The sequence below is a fragment of the Oncorhynchus mykiss genome, chromosome 28, assembly GCF_013265735.2.
Source record: "Oncorhynchus mykiss isolate Arlee chromosome 28, USDA_OmykA_1.1, whole genome shotgun sequence".
NCBI lineage: Eukaryota > Metazoa > Chordata > Actinopteri > Salmoniformes > Salmonidae > Oncorhynchus > Oncorhynchus mykiss.
In genome coordinates, this window is record NC_048592.1 from 19688002 (window position 1) to 19700267 (window position 12266).

The 12266-nt window shown below is 43.5% G+C and overlaps 1 protein-coding gene across 12 annotated transcripts in view; it reads right to left on the reverse strand.

Annotated features, from left to right (window-relative positions):
- Positions 1-12266, reverse strand: part of LOC110508698 (sickle tail protein homolog) — a 52099-nt gene that overhangs the window by 15671 nt on the left and 24162 nt on the right. For all 12 annotated transcript variants that reach the window (XM_036966363.1, XM_036966356.1, XM_036966362.1 and 9 more), the window contains 9 exons: positions 6422-7227; positions 5181-5308; positions 4849-5018; positions 3838-4022; positions 2074-2210; positions 1655-1802; positions 1032-1563; positions 468-759; positions 10-266 (listed from right to left, as the gene is read on the reverse strand). In XM_036966363.1, the coding sequence (XP_036822258.1) occupies positions 10-266; positions 468-759; positions 1032-1563; positions 1655-1802; positions 2074-2210; positions 3838-4022; positions 4849-5018; positions 5181-5308; positions 6422-7227 (2655 nt within the window). The remainder of the gene's footprint in view (positions 1-9; positions 267-467; positions 760-1031; positions 1564-1654; positions 1803-2073; positions 2211-3837; positions 4023-4848; positions 5019-5180; positions 5309-6421; positions 7228-12266) is intronic.

Below are 12266 nucleotides of genomic sequence, written 5' to 3' on the forward strand. Positions count from 1 at the left end.
GTCACACACCCGTGTGGTGGCAGCTTCGTTCCTGGTAGTAAAGACGACTTCTCCAGACCTCCCTGTGGTCAGCCCTGGGCTTGATGGTGAGGTGAAGAACCTCCGTGGTGGGGGCGGTGGAGGGGACTTCCCTGCTTTCTCTGGGCTGTTCCTCATCTCTCTCTCCACACTGGGCCTGCGAGGCTTCTCAACCATAGGCCTGTGTGGTCGCTCAGGGCTGCCCTGAATAGTCATCTCAGAAGCCACATTAGCTGGCTGAGTGGGTTCTGTCAGACGACGACACACAGACACAGACAAAAGTACACTGTATAGAATATACTGTACTTTACAAAACAGAAAATAATATTGATATATCTTCGCATTTAGTCAAGATACTAATCCTAAACTGAACCCAAATAAAACAGAACACATGTCCTTCCATAGTTTCCAACATTTTAATGGATCTATTAACTTCCAAAGTTTCTTACCTGGAAGAGATGCCTCAGTAGGTTCAGGAACATCCATCTTGTCTAGCAGTGGAGTGTTGAGGGGCATCTTTGGTTCTGGGAGGGTCTGGGGGAGAGATGGCTGGTCTGGAGCTAGGGGTGGATTGGGAGACTGAGACTCACTCCTCCCCGTCTCGGTCAACTCTAAGTCAGGGATGGCCATCATTAGGCTGGCCTGGGCCTCCTGGAGAATCTGATCAAACTGACTCCCAGCAGAGGTTGCTGATCTCTGTGGTGGCCTCCCCTCCTCCAGGTCCCCCTCTCTCTCTGCAGCCTATGTGGTGGGAGAGAGAGGCCCAGACATCTCAACTCATACCAATCTGAAATTTAGACGCACTTTGCTGAGATTACTTTCTGAGAGAACTGGCAGAAGCCTATGATTAATCAGTTATACTATGTTATACTATACTATAGTTATACTATACTATACTATGTAAGTAACAGACCACTGTGGTTTATAGACACTCTCCAGTTCAACCTAAGACACATTGTCTCATTAAAGTCAATTAGATAATTGCTGAGAATATATATCAGACGGATGACTACCTCAATGTCCATTACTTTGTTTTTGATGCTGCCCCTGTTGGTTTGGTTCTCCGCTGAGCCAGGTGGTTGTGTGGTGGTCTCAGTGCTGCTAGCCGTGGGGGCCGGTCCATCTCCGCACCAGGTGATCATTCTCTTCTGCAGGGCCGGGCTGTTCTCCCGGCTGCGGGGACTGACCTTGGCCACGGTGGGGGAGTCTCGGCCATGGGTGGGGGTCAGCGGGGGGCTGGGGTGGTGGTGGTGCGGCAGGGCCACTGAGTGCTGACACGGTTGCATATCGACGGGAGAGCTCTTCACACGGTGGATGACGACAGGAGACGTGGGGGCCATGTCTGGCCTGACTGCGGGGTTCTGGCCCTGGAGCTGGGGTAGGGGCGGTCTGACAGAGGACCTGGGCTGGGGATTGGGGGACTCCACGGTGGGGCGATTCCTCAGTGGGGGATCGGACTGGGCAATGGCAGGCTCTACAGCCCCCTCTATGAATGCTTTGGCTGCTCCAGGCTCGGGATCGTGAGGATGATTCTCTGTGACACATCTGAAGGGAACGCAACATGACTTTATTCGACTACTCAGATCATCAATCATCCTCTTACATGTTATGGAGGATATACAGGGGCAGCATGTACCTTCTGAGACCGCTGAGAGCTTCTGTCAAGGCTTTAACCCTCTTAAGCATGCTGTCCATCTTGTGAGGCTCCTCCTTCAGAAAGTGCAGTGCCTCTACCTCCCCACGCAGAACTGTCCGCATCTTCCCCTGGAGGCTAGGAAACTCACCTGACGAAGGGAGGGAGGGAGAGGGGGAGGAGGTAGTTGGGCCATCAATCCAAATGTTGTCACACATTCAAAGAGGCATCAGCTAACCCTTACCTTAAAACATGACATAACTGGCTGTGAATAACTATTGGATTTGATTAATGCTGCTACTGTGGCTGTGGAATAACTTCTGCTATTGGTAACTCTGCTTGCACAACATTGCTTGCACAACATCTTCTACCTGTGGTCAGTGATGTGCTAACCTCTAGCTGCAGCCCCAGACAGTGCTCACCTTTAAGCCCAGCCAAGACCTCTCCCACCCTCCTGAGGTTGACAGCTCCCTCCTCCACATCCCTGAGGGTGACTGACAGCTGACCTGGGCAAGAGGACAAGTCTCTTCTCAGACAGTCTACGTACTCCTCCAGCTCCCTGAGAGACATAGGTTAGGTTACACATCTGGCCATTACATTACAGTAAAAACAATTGTCATGCTTGGAATGACAAGGAAAGACATTGGAGATTGGCCTGGCCCTATGCTGTGATTGTGTTCACTGCGCAACAAATAAATTGTTCAGTTTTTCACTTCTCATAGCCTCCGTAGTTTTTGCATGGTGATTTCTCCTAATATAATAACCAGCAATAGACAAGATGGCAGAAAACATTGAGTTCATGACATGCAATTGATTTCAAACTTTTGCAGTATAATGTTATAGATAAGATCATGTTTAAAAACCTAAGCTTCCCATTACCCTTCGATACAGTTTTAAGCTAGCCCTGATGTTATGGCAGGAGGGAAGTTCAAACATAAAGATACAGTGTTGCTGACAGAGTAGAAACCTGTTTGACATGCTCAGTCAGAAGCTGTTTGTTGACTACAGTCTGACAATCTCTGTGTCAGCTGCTGCAATCAAAATACTCAAAACAGGTGTTTAACAACCAGATGCAGAACAATGACCATGACTAATGTAAACTTATTTTAGTCAATTAAATTCCTGCTGAAATGAATGGTCAAATGTAAAATGACCATAACGGTTGGATTCTTCTGAAGCAACAATGCTTCATCCAAAGTCACACAGCAAGTACATGCATGTCTGGACCTAAACGGGACTCACTATCCAAAATAACTACGGTAAGCGTGAGAAAGTGTGACAAATAGCTGTTTCCCAATATCTGTTTTCCCATCCAAACAGTGCTCTCAATATTACATAACAGCTACATACAGTATATGATAACAGTTGTTCAACAGGTTTTTTCTAACGCCCCCCGTGAGCCTATCTCTAACATTAATTTAGTCCAATGAGCTGACATTAACTCCATTATTTATCTCTCCTATCACAGTCTGTAACACAGTCCCCCCTGATCACAAGGGAAACAGCCTCACTTGCATATTTAAACATTGTGCAACATTATTAGAAATTTTTGGCAGAACACCAATGACTCATTCCATAGCTGGGATACTGTATGTACCACATTCCGGGTCAGAGGAGGCTGGTGGGAGGAGCTATAGGAGGATGACTCATTTTTGCATAACATTTGTTATATCACTGGAAACCGATTGCATAACCACAGTTGATTTATTAATCCCACTTTAGCTGAAACTAATTGCGTAATTATATTACTTCACATTTCAACATGAGATAACGCAGTTAGTTCACAATGTTAGTTTCAGCAGCTGCAGTTTTGCCACATAAAAAAAACAAATATGGCATCTGGAGCAGATGACTATCGTCTGATTACTGTTTATTGTTCCAATTGTGAATGTTGAAAGGCTACCATAGCACATCAAATTAGAATTCTGATCCAATGCTTTAAAATCATAATATTTAAGTATGCAAGGTAGCATTTGGTTGGACGGTGTATACCATGTGTATCCTGTACATACGACTAATAACACTTGAAACTCGAACTTGGAAACTAAGATCATATTATTTACTATTTTTTGACTAGCACCAAAGAGTATGCAAAAGTAAGATAGGCAAAATAAAGTCAATGCCCTCATTAAATGTCTATCCTGTCAATCAGTTTGTGGGGCTCTACAATACTTCCAAACCCTTACCTGAGCTGGGCTAGTACTCTCTCCTCCATGGCCAGGTACTTGTGTCTCTCCTCATCCACTGTGGTCCTCTGTCTCTGGGCAGGCTCTGTCTCATGCTGCTGTCTCTGTAAGGTCTCAGACATAACCCCAGTCAGCTCCTGCTCCGCTCTCTTCAGCATCACCCTCACACTGTCTTGGTTCTGCATCTGTGGATGGATCATCACACCCACTGGTTTCAGGACTCTCAGTGGTATTACAAACAGTATATCTAATGACTTATATACAGCTATTTGATGGACGAATGTGATGAATGTAATGGCTGAACTTGTTTTTGGAGGACGACATAAAAACCTAATTAAGATGTACTGTATATATGCAGATTTGGATGATCGTGATGTGTGGCTTGAGTACCCAAATCTGTTGATCACATACAAAAATACACCTCATAAAAATATGCACATGTACAGGTAACTGACAAAATAATGGAAACACTTGAATAAACAAGGGATAGAACGTCTATTCAAAGCAGGTTCTTCCAAACAGGTGTGGTTCCTGAGTTAATTAAGCAATTAATATCCTATCGTGCTCAGGGTCATGTATAAAAATGCTGGGCAGGCCATTATTTTGGCTACCATGGCTATGCCCCCATACAATGACAAGGACTTCATCCACAGGGCACGAGTGGTCACTGAATGGTTTGATGAACATGAAAACGATGTTAACCATATGCCATCGCCGTCTCAGTCACCAGATCTCAACCCAATTGAACACTTATAGGAGATTCTGGACTGGCGCCTGAGACAGCGTTTTCAACCACCATCAAAAAAACACCAAATGATGGTGGAATAATGGAGTCACATCCCTCCAATAGAGTTCCAGATACTTGTAGAATCTATGCTAAGGTGCATTGAAGCTGTTCTGTCACTTCATCAAGGCACTTTATTTTGGAGTTCCCTTTATTTTGGCAGAGTTTCCTGTACATTGTATCTATGCAGATAACGGATTAATGTAATGTGCAGGTGGCTTGACTACCTGTAGCTGTCTGAGATGGTGCAGCTGCTGTCGCAGATCAGTGACGTTCCTCCTGACAGTGGTCAGTGTGACCTGCAGGGCGGGGTCAGGGGGATGGGCCTGAGAGACTAGAGCACTGGCGGCGTCTGCCAGGAGGGCAGGGCTTCTGGCTGCAGGAACTGGTGACACTCCTACATATCAGATCAGTTAGACACAACTCTATGAGTAACTGTAATGTGGGATTAAAATAGGGAAGGTACAAAATAACTTTCATTAACCATGTATGGAACAAAAAAAAAAACGAATACAACACTGACTTTGTAACACTAATATAGTTGTGTAATAACAGTTACCTGCACTGTTGTTTGCATGGAAAGGAGAAGCAGTCCTCCCATCTCTCTCAGCTGGCCCAATAAAAAGTGCATGCTGAACAAGGCCAGCAAGACTGGCGATCTGTTGTTCCATGGCCTTCATTCGCTCACTGCCAAAAAACAATACATGTTTGGCCCAAAACAATACGGTGCTACCTACGTAGTTCCCAATACTGTGCTATGTAATTATTATTATTTTTTAAATATTTATTTAACCTTTATTCAACTAGGCAACTACGTAGTTCACAATACTGTGCTATGTAATTATTATAATGTTCTTATTTTTTATTTAACCTTTATTCAACTAGGCAAATCAGTTAAGAACAAATTAGTATTTACAATGATGGCCTAGGGACAGTGGGTTAACTGCCTTTTTCAGGGGCAGAACAACAGATTTTTACCATGTCAGCTCTGGGATTAGAGCCAGCAACCTTTCGGTTACTGGTCCAACGCTCTAACCACTTGGCTAACTGCCCCCCCAAACAATACATTGTTAACAATACAGCGCTATTTACTTCACAATACAGTGCTATGTAGTTCATAATACTGTGTTGTGTCGTTAGTTCACAATACAGTGCTATGTAGTTCATAATACTGTGTTGTGTCGTTAGTTCACAATACAGTGCTATGTAGTTCATAATACTGTGTTGTGTAGTTAGTTCACAATACAGTGCTATGTAGTTCATAATACTGTGTTGTGTCGTTAGTTCACAATACAGTGCTATGTAGTTCATAATACTGTGTTGTGTAGTTAGTTCACAATACAGTGCTATGTAGTTCATAATACTGTGTTGTGTCGTTAGTTCACAATACTGTGCTATGTAGTTCATAATACTGTGCTATGTAGTTCATAATACTGTGCTATGTAGTTCATAATACTGTGCTATGTAGTTCATAATACTGTGCTATGTAGTTCACAATACAGCGCTATGTAGTTCATAATACTGTGCTATGTAGTTCATAATACTGTGCTATGTAGTTCACAATACAGCGCTATGTAGTTCATAATACTGTGCTATGTAGTTCATAATACTGTGCTATGTAGTTCACAATACAGTGCTATGTAGTTCATAATACTGTGCTATGTAGTTCATAATACTGTGCTAGTGTATAACAATATTGTGTTATGTAGTACTGTGCTATGTGCTATGTTCATAAAACCCCAAGTTCAAGTGGTAGTTTGCCTCAGACTGCCCAGCCCTTCTCTCTGTTTTTTGTCTCACCTGGTCTGAGGGTCATTGGGGGTGAGGTGACCCTGGGACAATTTGTCGCCATGGTGCCCTGGGGGGAACTCCAGGAACACAGGAGAGGACACAGAGGACACACCACCCCTGGTCCTGTTCACCACCTCCACAGTATTACCATTACTCTCCCTCCGCAGGGACCGGCGAATAGGAGACCCTCTCTCCGGGGCCACAGGGCCATGGTTGTCAATCATCTTGACCTCATTCACTCTGTGAGGGGAAGGTGGTGGGGTTTTGGTGCCGAACGGCGGTAGTCCCTGGTTTTCACCATACCTCCGGCACTTCTGCCTGTAGAGGGAGTGCTGCTGCTCTGGGTTCTCTGAATAGGAGGCTGTGGACTTGCCCGAAGCCCAGAGGAGGCCACCACCCATGTCGACCACGTCCCCCGTGTGGCTGCCCCCCTGTGAGGAGGCGATACTCAGCCGGCCCTCCTGGACAGCGTAGGGGTCAGTGACGTTGACATACAACCCGTCGGCACGCACCAGCGCCATACTCTTACTGCTCAGGTCCTCATCAGGTTTGACATCTCTTCTCTCCAGGATGGCGCTGGGGCAGGGGGTGACAGACCTGCTGGGTGGCCCGCTGGACATGCTGGCCCTGGGGAGGGTGGCACTGCCTGGCACCCCTCCCCCAGCCTGGTGACCATAGGGGATCCTGGAGGGGGAGGAGGGCATGGAGCGGGCCATGGGGGGAGACATGGACCCCTGAATGGCGTGGACAGGAATGCGGGTGGATTGTAAAGTGTGGACAGGGCTATGACTTCCATACAGTATCTCTCTTGGTATCTGTAGACAGGAGGAAATTCAGAGAACATATCATCTTAAAGTCAATGGAAAGAGACTAGAAAAGCCTGCTAATACAAAACTTGATGAGCTATGCAGAGAGATTCTCAATCATTAGGTTAGCGGTATGTCTATGTCCTCAACAATTAATCTATAAAAAACATCTTCTGTTGTCCCTCCCTGACTGTCATACATGTCAAAATATTACCTTCAAAATGACAAATCGCAGACAGAACGAGTATCTGTTCTGACAAAGGCCATATACAGAGTGAGAGAGAAACAGAGAGGAAAATCACATCCACAAAGGTTGAATGGTACCATAGCTAAACAACACTGTCATGCCTCGCCATGTACAGAGCAGACACAGAGTGTTTGTTGTGTTCACTATGAGTGCAGGACAAGATCAATATGCAGTATGAGGAACTCCTAACATGACCGTTGCATTGACATATAATTCTCCCTGATCTGCCTCTTTGTCTGTACTCACTTCCGAACCTTTTCACAACAACATTCCAAAAAGATTGTTTACATCATCATACTGTCAAATAAAATGGACTCGTTTCCGTGAAACAGTCAATTAATGTTGATGTTTAAACATACAGCACGGCTTTACGATGACCTTTTTTACAAGGAGCAAGTGTGTGCCAAAGTTGAAAAATGTAAGAGCACACAGTAATCTTTGTAGTAATGGTGCAAGCATGGCAATCATGAATCTGCGCTCAGTGTATTCTCCATGGCACTCACGGGCTGCGGTACAGTGAAGTAATCATTGTAACAATTATCATCTGGGTGATTTTTAAATGGTTGCACTGTAGAGCCCTCTGCAGCTAATCTTTAATTTTTTTACCTCCAATTTCATGGTATCCAATTGTTAGTAGTTACTGTCTTGTCTCATCGGTACAACTCCCGTACGGGCTCAGGAGAGACGAAGGTCGAGAGCCATACTTCCTCCGAAACACAACCCAACCAAGCTGCACTGCTTCTTAACACAGCGTGCATCCAACCCGGAAGCCAGCCACACCAACCTAGCGACCTGGTCAGCGTGCACTGCGCCCGGCCCACCACAGGAGTCACTAGTGCGCAATGAGACAATGATATCCCTACTGGCCAAACCCTCCCTAACCCAGACGACGCTAGGCCAATTGTGCGTCGCCCCATGGACCTCCCAGCCGCGGCCGGCTGCAACAGAGTCTGGGCTACAACCCAGAATCTCTGGTGGCACAGCTAGCACTGCGATGCAGTGCCTTAGACCACTGTGCCACCCGGGAGTACTTACTGCAGATAATCTAAGCAAATGTAGGCTAATAATTGAGGAATCATTTTTTTTTGTACACTCTTAGAAAAAAGGGTTTCAAAAGGGTTCTTCGGTAGATACCTTTTTGGTTCCAGGTAGAACTCTTTTAGGTTGTATGTATATAGAACCCTCTGTGGAAAGGATTAAACCTGGAACCAAAAATGGTTCTTCAAAGGGTTCTCATATGGGGACAGCCGAAAAAACCCTTTTAGGTTCTATATAGCACCTTTTTTAAAGAGTGTACATACACTTCAGATCACGTACTGTAGCAAATCTAAGCAAAAGTACAGTAGCCTGATAGTTGACTGTAGTCTCAAGAATATACTTCTTATAGTACTCACACTCTTCTTAGTCCTCGTGCTACATGCTTTACCTTCAGCAGTTCAGCAGATTTGAACAGTGATAAGAGAGTTCTACAATGGTTGCATGATGCAAGAGAGGTGTGGGCTAACTTGGCTCTCTGCTATTTCATAGGGATTGTTTATTCCCCCTTCATAAGGCGGCGTGTCATAGCAGATACAACTGCAATTTGAATATTCCAGTATTAACCCTAGAGTCAAAGAGGTGACCTCATTTACAACGACCGCAAATAAAGTGAAATAGAGTATTAAACCGATTGTATTTTTATGCAAATAAGAGAGCAGCTCATTCATACACAACAAGCCATCTGCTATGTTTGCTATAGTTATAGTATTTTGTGCATAATTCTAGCAGAATTATCTTCATGACCTTTTGAGCTTAACATTGATACCACAATATTTCCACAACAAAGCACACATACATAGACAATTAACATACACTCTTATAAAAAAAAAAGGGTTCCAAAAGGGTTCCGCGGTTGTCCCCATAGGAGAACCCTGTTTGGTTCCAGGTAGAACTCTTTTGGGTTCCATGTAGAGGGTTCTACCTGGAACTAAAAAAGGGTTCTTCTAATGGTTCTCCTACGGGGACAGCTGAAAAACCCTGTAGGCCTGCTACAATGGAAATATTTTCTTGTTTCCCCCCATTAACCTTTGCTCATCCTGTGATAAAACAACAACGATATTTTTAGAGCAAGGCATTATCAATGTTATCTGCTCAGAAATACCCCAAAACACATACCCCATCTATGGAACAACATGCTGGGCTGACCACCAGTGGGTACAGTAATAAACTTAAACAAAGCCACATTTTCAAGCTGCGATGCATTCCAGACCAGTGCAAAAGTGAGATCATCTTTCATCCATGGGGCCTAACGGTCTCTGTCTATCTATATCTGAGGTGATCTCTCATAGGAGAGGAAGATCTGCGCTACCACTAAACTCACATAAATACTCTGATCATACAGTGAGGTGAGCCTGATTTAAGGTGCGAGTTAAATCAAGTAGATCGGAGGATCAATCTGAGGATGGTCAGGCAGGCTCTTCCTCTGGTGGAGGTTCGACGCGGTACGTCTATCCATCAATCTAACAGGACGCTCTGGAAACAACAGAGCAACAGAACATCGGATCCCTAGGCATTACTTCTCCTCAGACCACAAAACAACGTGCTGAAAACAACACCCACCGAAGGAATTTGAGCGCTTTCCCAGTAGGATTACATGCCTCCCAATCCCTCATGGCACCCTGGCTCTGTGATAAAGCTGATAGTTGGAAAAGAAAGACTCTTCTCAAGCCTCTACGGCCCCATCCAGTGCCCAGTCCCTGACAGCTGCTGAGAAATATGATGCAAATATGCCATTGTGTAATGCAGCAGGATATGAATAACACACGGTACTCTTTGTCAGACATATCCAAACACAGCTTCAAATCGAATCAAATCAAATTGTATTTGTCACATACACCGAATACAACAGTGGAATGCTTACTTACAAGCCCTTAACCAACAATGCAGTTTTAAGAAAAATACCTAAAAAACCTAAGAAATAAAAGTAACAAATAATTAAAGAGCAGCAGTAAGGTAACAATAGCGAGGCTATATACAGGGGGTACCGGTACAGAGTCAACGTGCAGGGGCACCGGTTAGTTGAGGTAATTGAGGTAATATGTACATATGGACTATGTCACTATATTGTAGACAGCCACTATCTGGAGAAAGAAACAAGATACAATATCATATGACTTTCAACAGTTTGTTGAGACATATCTTATGTGGCTATGGTATTACTTTCCTCTGGTTTTCTTTCTATATGACATTAACTAAATCAGTGGCGGTCAATAATATCCTAATGTTGACATTTTGTTGCTGTAATAGAAGTACAGACAATTCTACTGTAAATACTTGTCATTTCTAATCCAGAATGGGAGCTTGCCTCGAAAGGATCAACGTAGTAGATATTACATTAGTACATGTAGCATGGTTTCAAATCAGTCCAATGTAGTGATCCTATAACATGGCTAATGTGATTATTGGATAAAAGACTGTTACGAGAAGAGTGAGTTTATCATATTATCAGGATCATGGTATACTGACTGGTACTACAGGGGATTCCTGTCATGTGAGAGAGGAGTTCCTGAAAACAGAAAGCTTGATCGTGTTACCTCAGAGAAAAACGAAAAAAATGCTAATAGTAAAAAGACTGACATTTCCTAAAAAGGATCAAATTTAATCAAGATCGTCTGCCCAGTGGATTCTAGAGGCTCCAGGATATTGGTTCCTCTGACTAGGAATCTCAACATCAGCAGGAAACCAATGCAGAGGGGCATCATAACTGCTTATTAGGGTATACCCAAACACAGAAGAAAAACCCTGCTTCTGATCCTGCTTCTGCTACAGTCGAGAATAAACAAGGCTGCTTTTATCCCTGTGAGTCTCAGCATGTTGAGCTACGGGCCCCTGCAGAGGTGCAAAGAAGAATTACTTTGAAGTACTACTTACTGTAAGTAGTTCTTTGGGGTGTCTGTACTTTACTAGTTATATTTCTGACAACTTTTACTTCTACTTCAATACATTCCTATATAAATGAATGTACATTTTCCTCCATACATTTTCCCTGACACCCAAAAGTACTTGTTATAATTTGAATGCTTTAGAAGGACAGGAAAATAGTCCAATTAATGCCCTTATTAAGAGAACATCCCTGGTCATCCCTACTGCCTCTGCATGTGTTTAAACACACGCTTCATTTGTAAATAATGTCTGAGTGTTGGAGTGTGCCATTGCCTATCCATAATAAAAAATAAAATGGTGCCATCTGATTTGCTTAAAATAAGGAATTTGAAATGATTTAGACTTTTACTTTTGAAACGTACACTACCGTTCAAAAGTTTGGGGTCACTTACACATTTTTTTGTCCATTAAAATAACATCAAATTGATCATAAATACAGTGTAGACATTGTTAATGTTTTAAATGACTATTATAGCTGGAAACAGCAGATTTTTTATGGAATATCTATATAGGCGTACAGAGGCACATTATCATCAACCATCACTCCTGTGTTCCAATGGCACGTTGCTAATCCAAGTTTATCATTTTAAAAGCCTAACTGATCATTAGAAAACCCTTTTAAAATTATATTAGAACAGCTGAAAACTGTTGTGCTAATTAAAGAAGCAATAAAACTGGACTTCTTTAGACTAGTTGAGTATCTGGAGCATCAGAATTTGTGTGTTTGATTACAGGCTCAAAATGGCCAGAAACAAAGACCTTTCTTCTGAAACTCATCAGTCTATTCTTGTTCTGAGAAATGAAGGCAAGAGGACAAGTACATTAGAGTGTCTAGTTTGAGAACAGACGCCTCACAAGTCCTCAACTGGCAGCTTCCTTA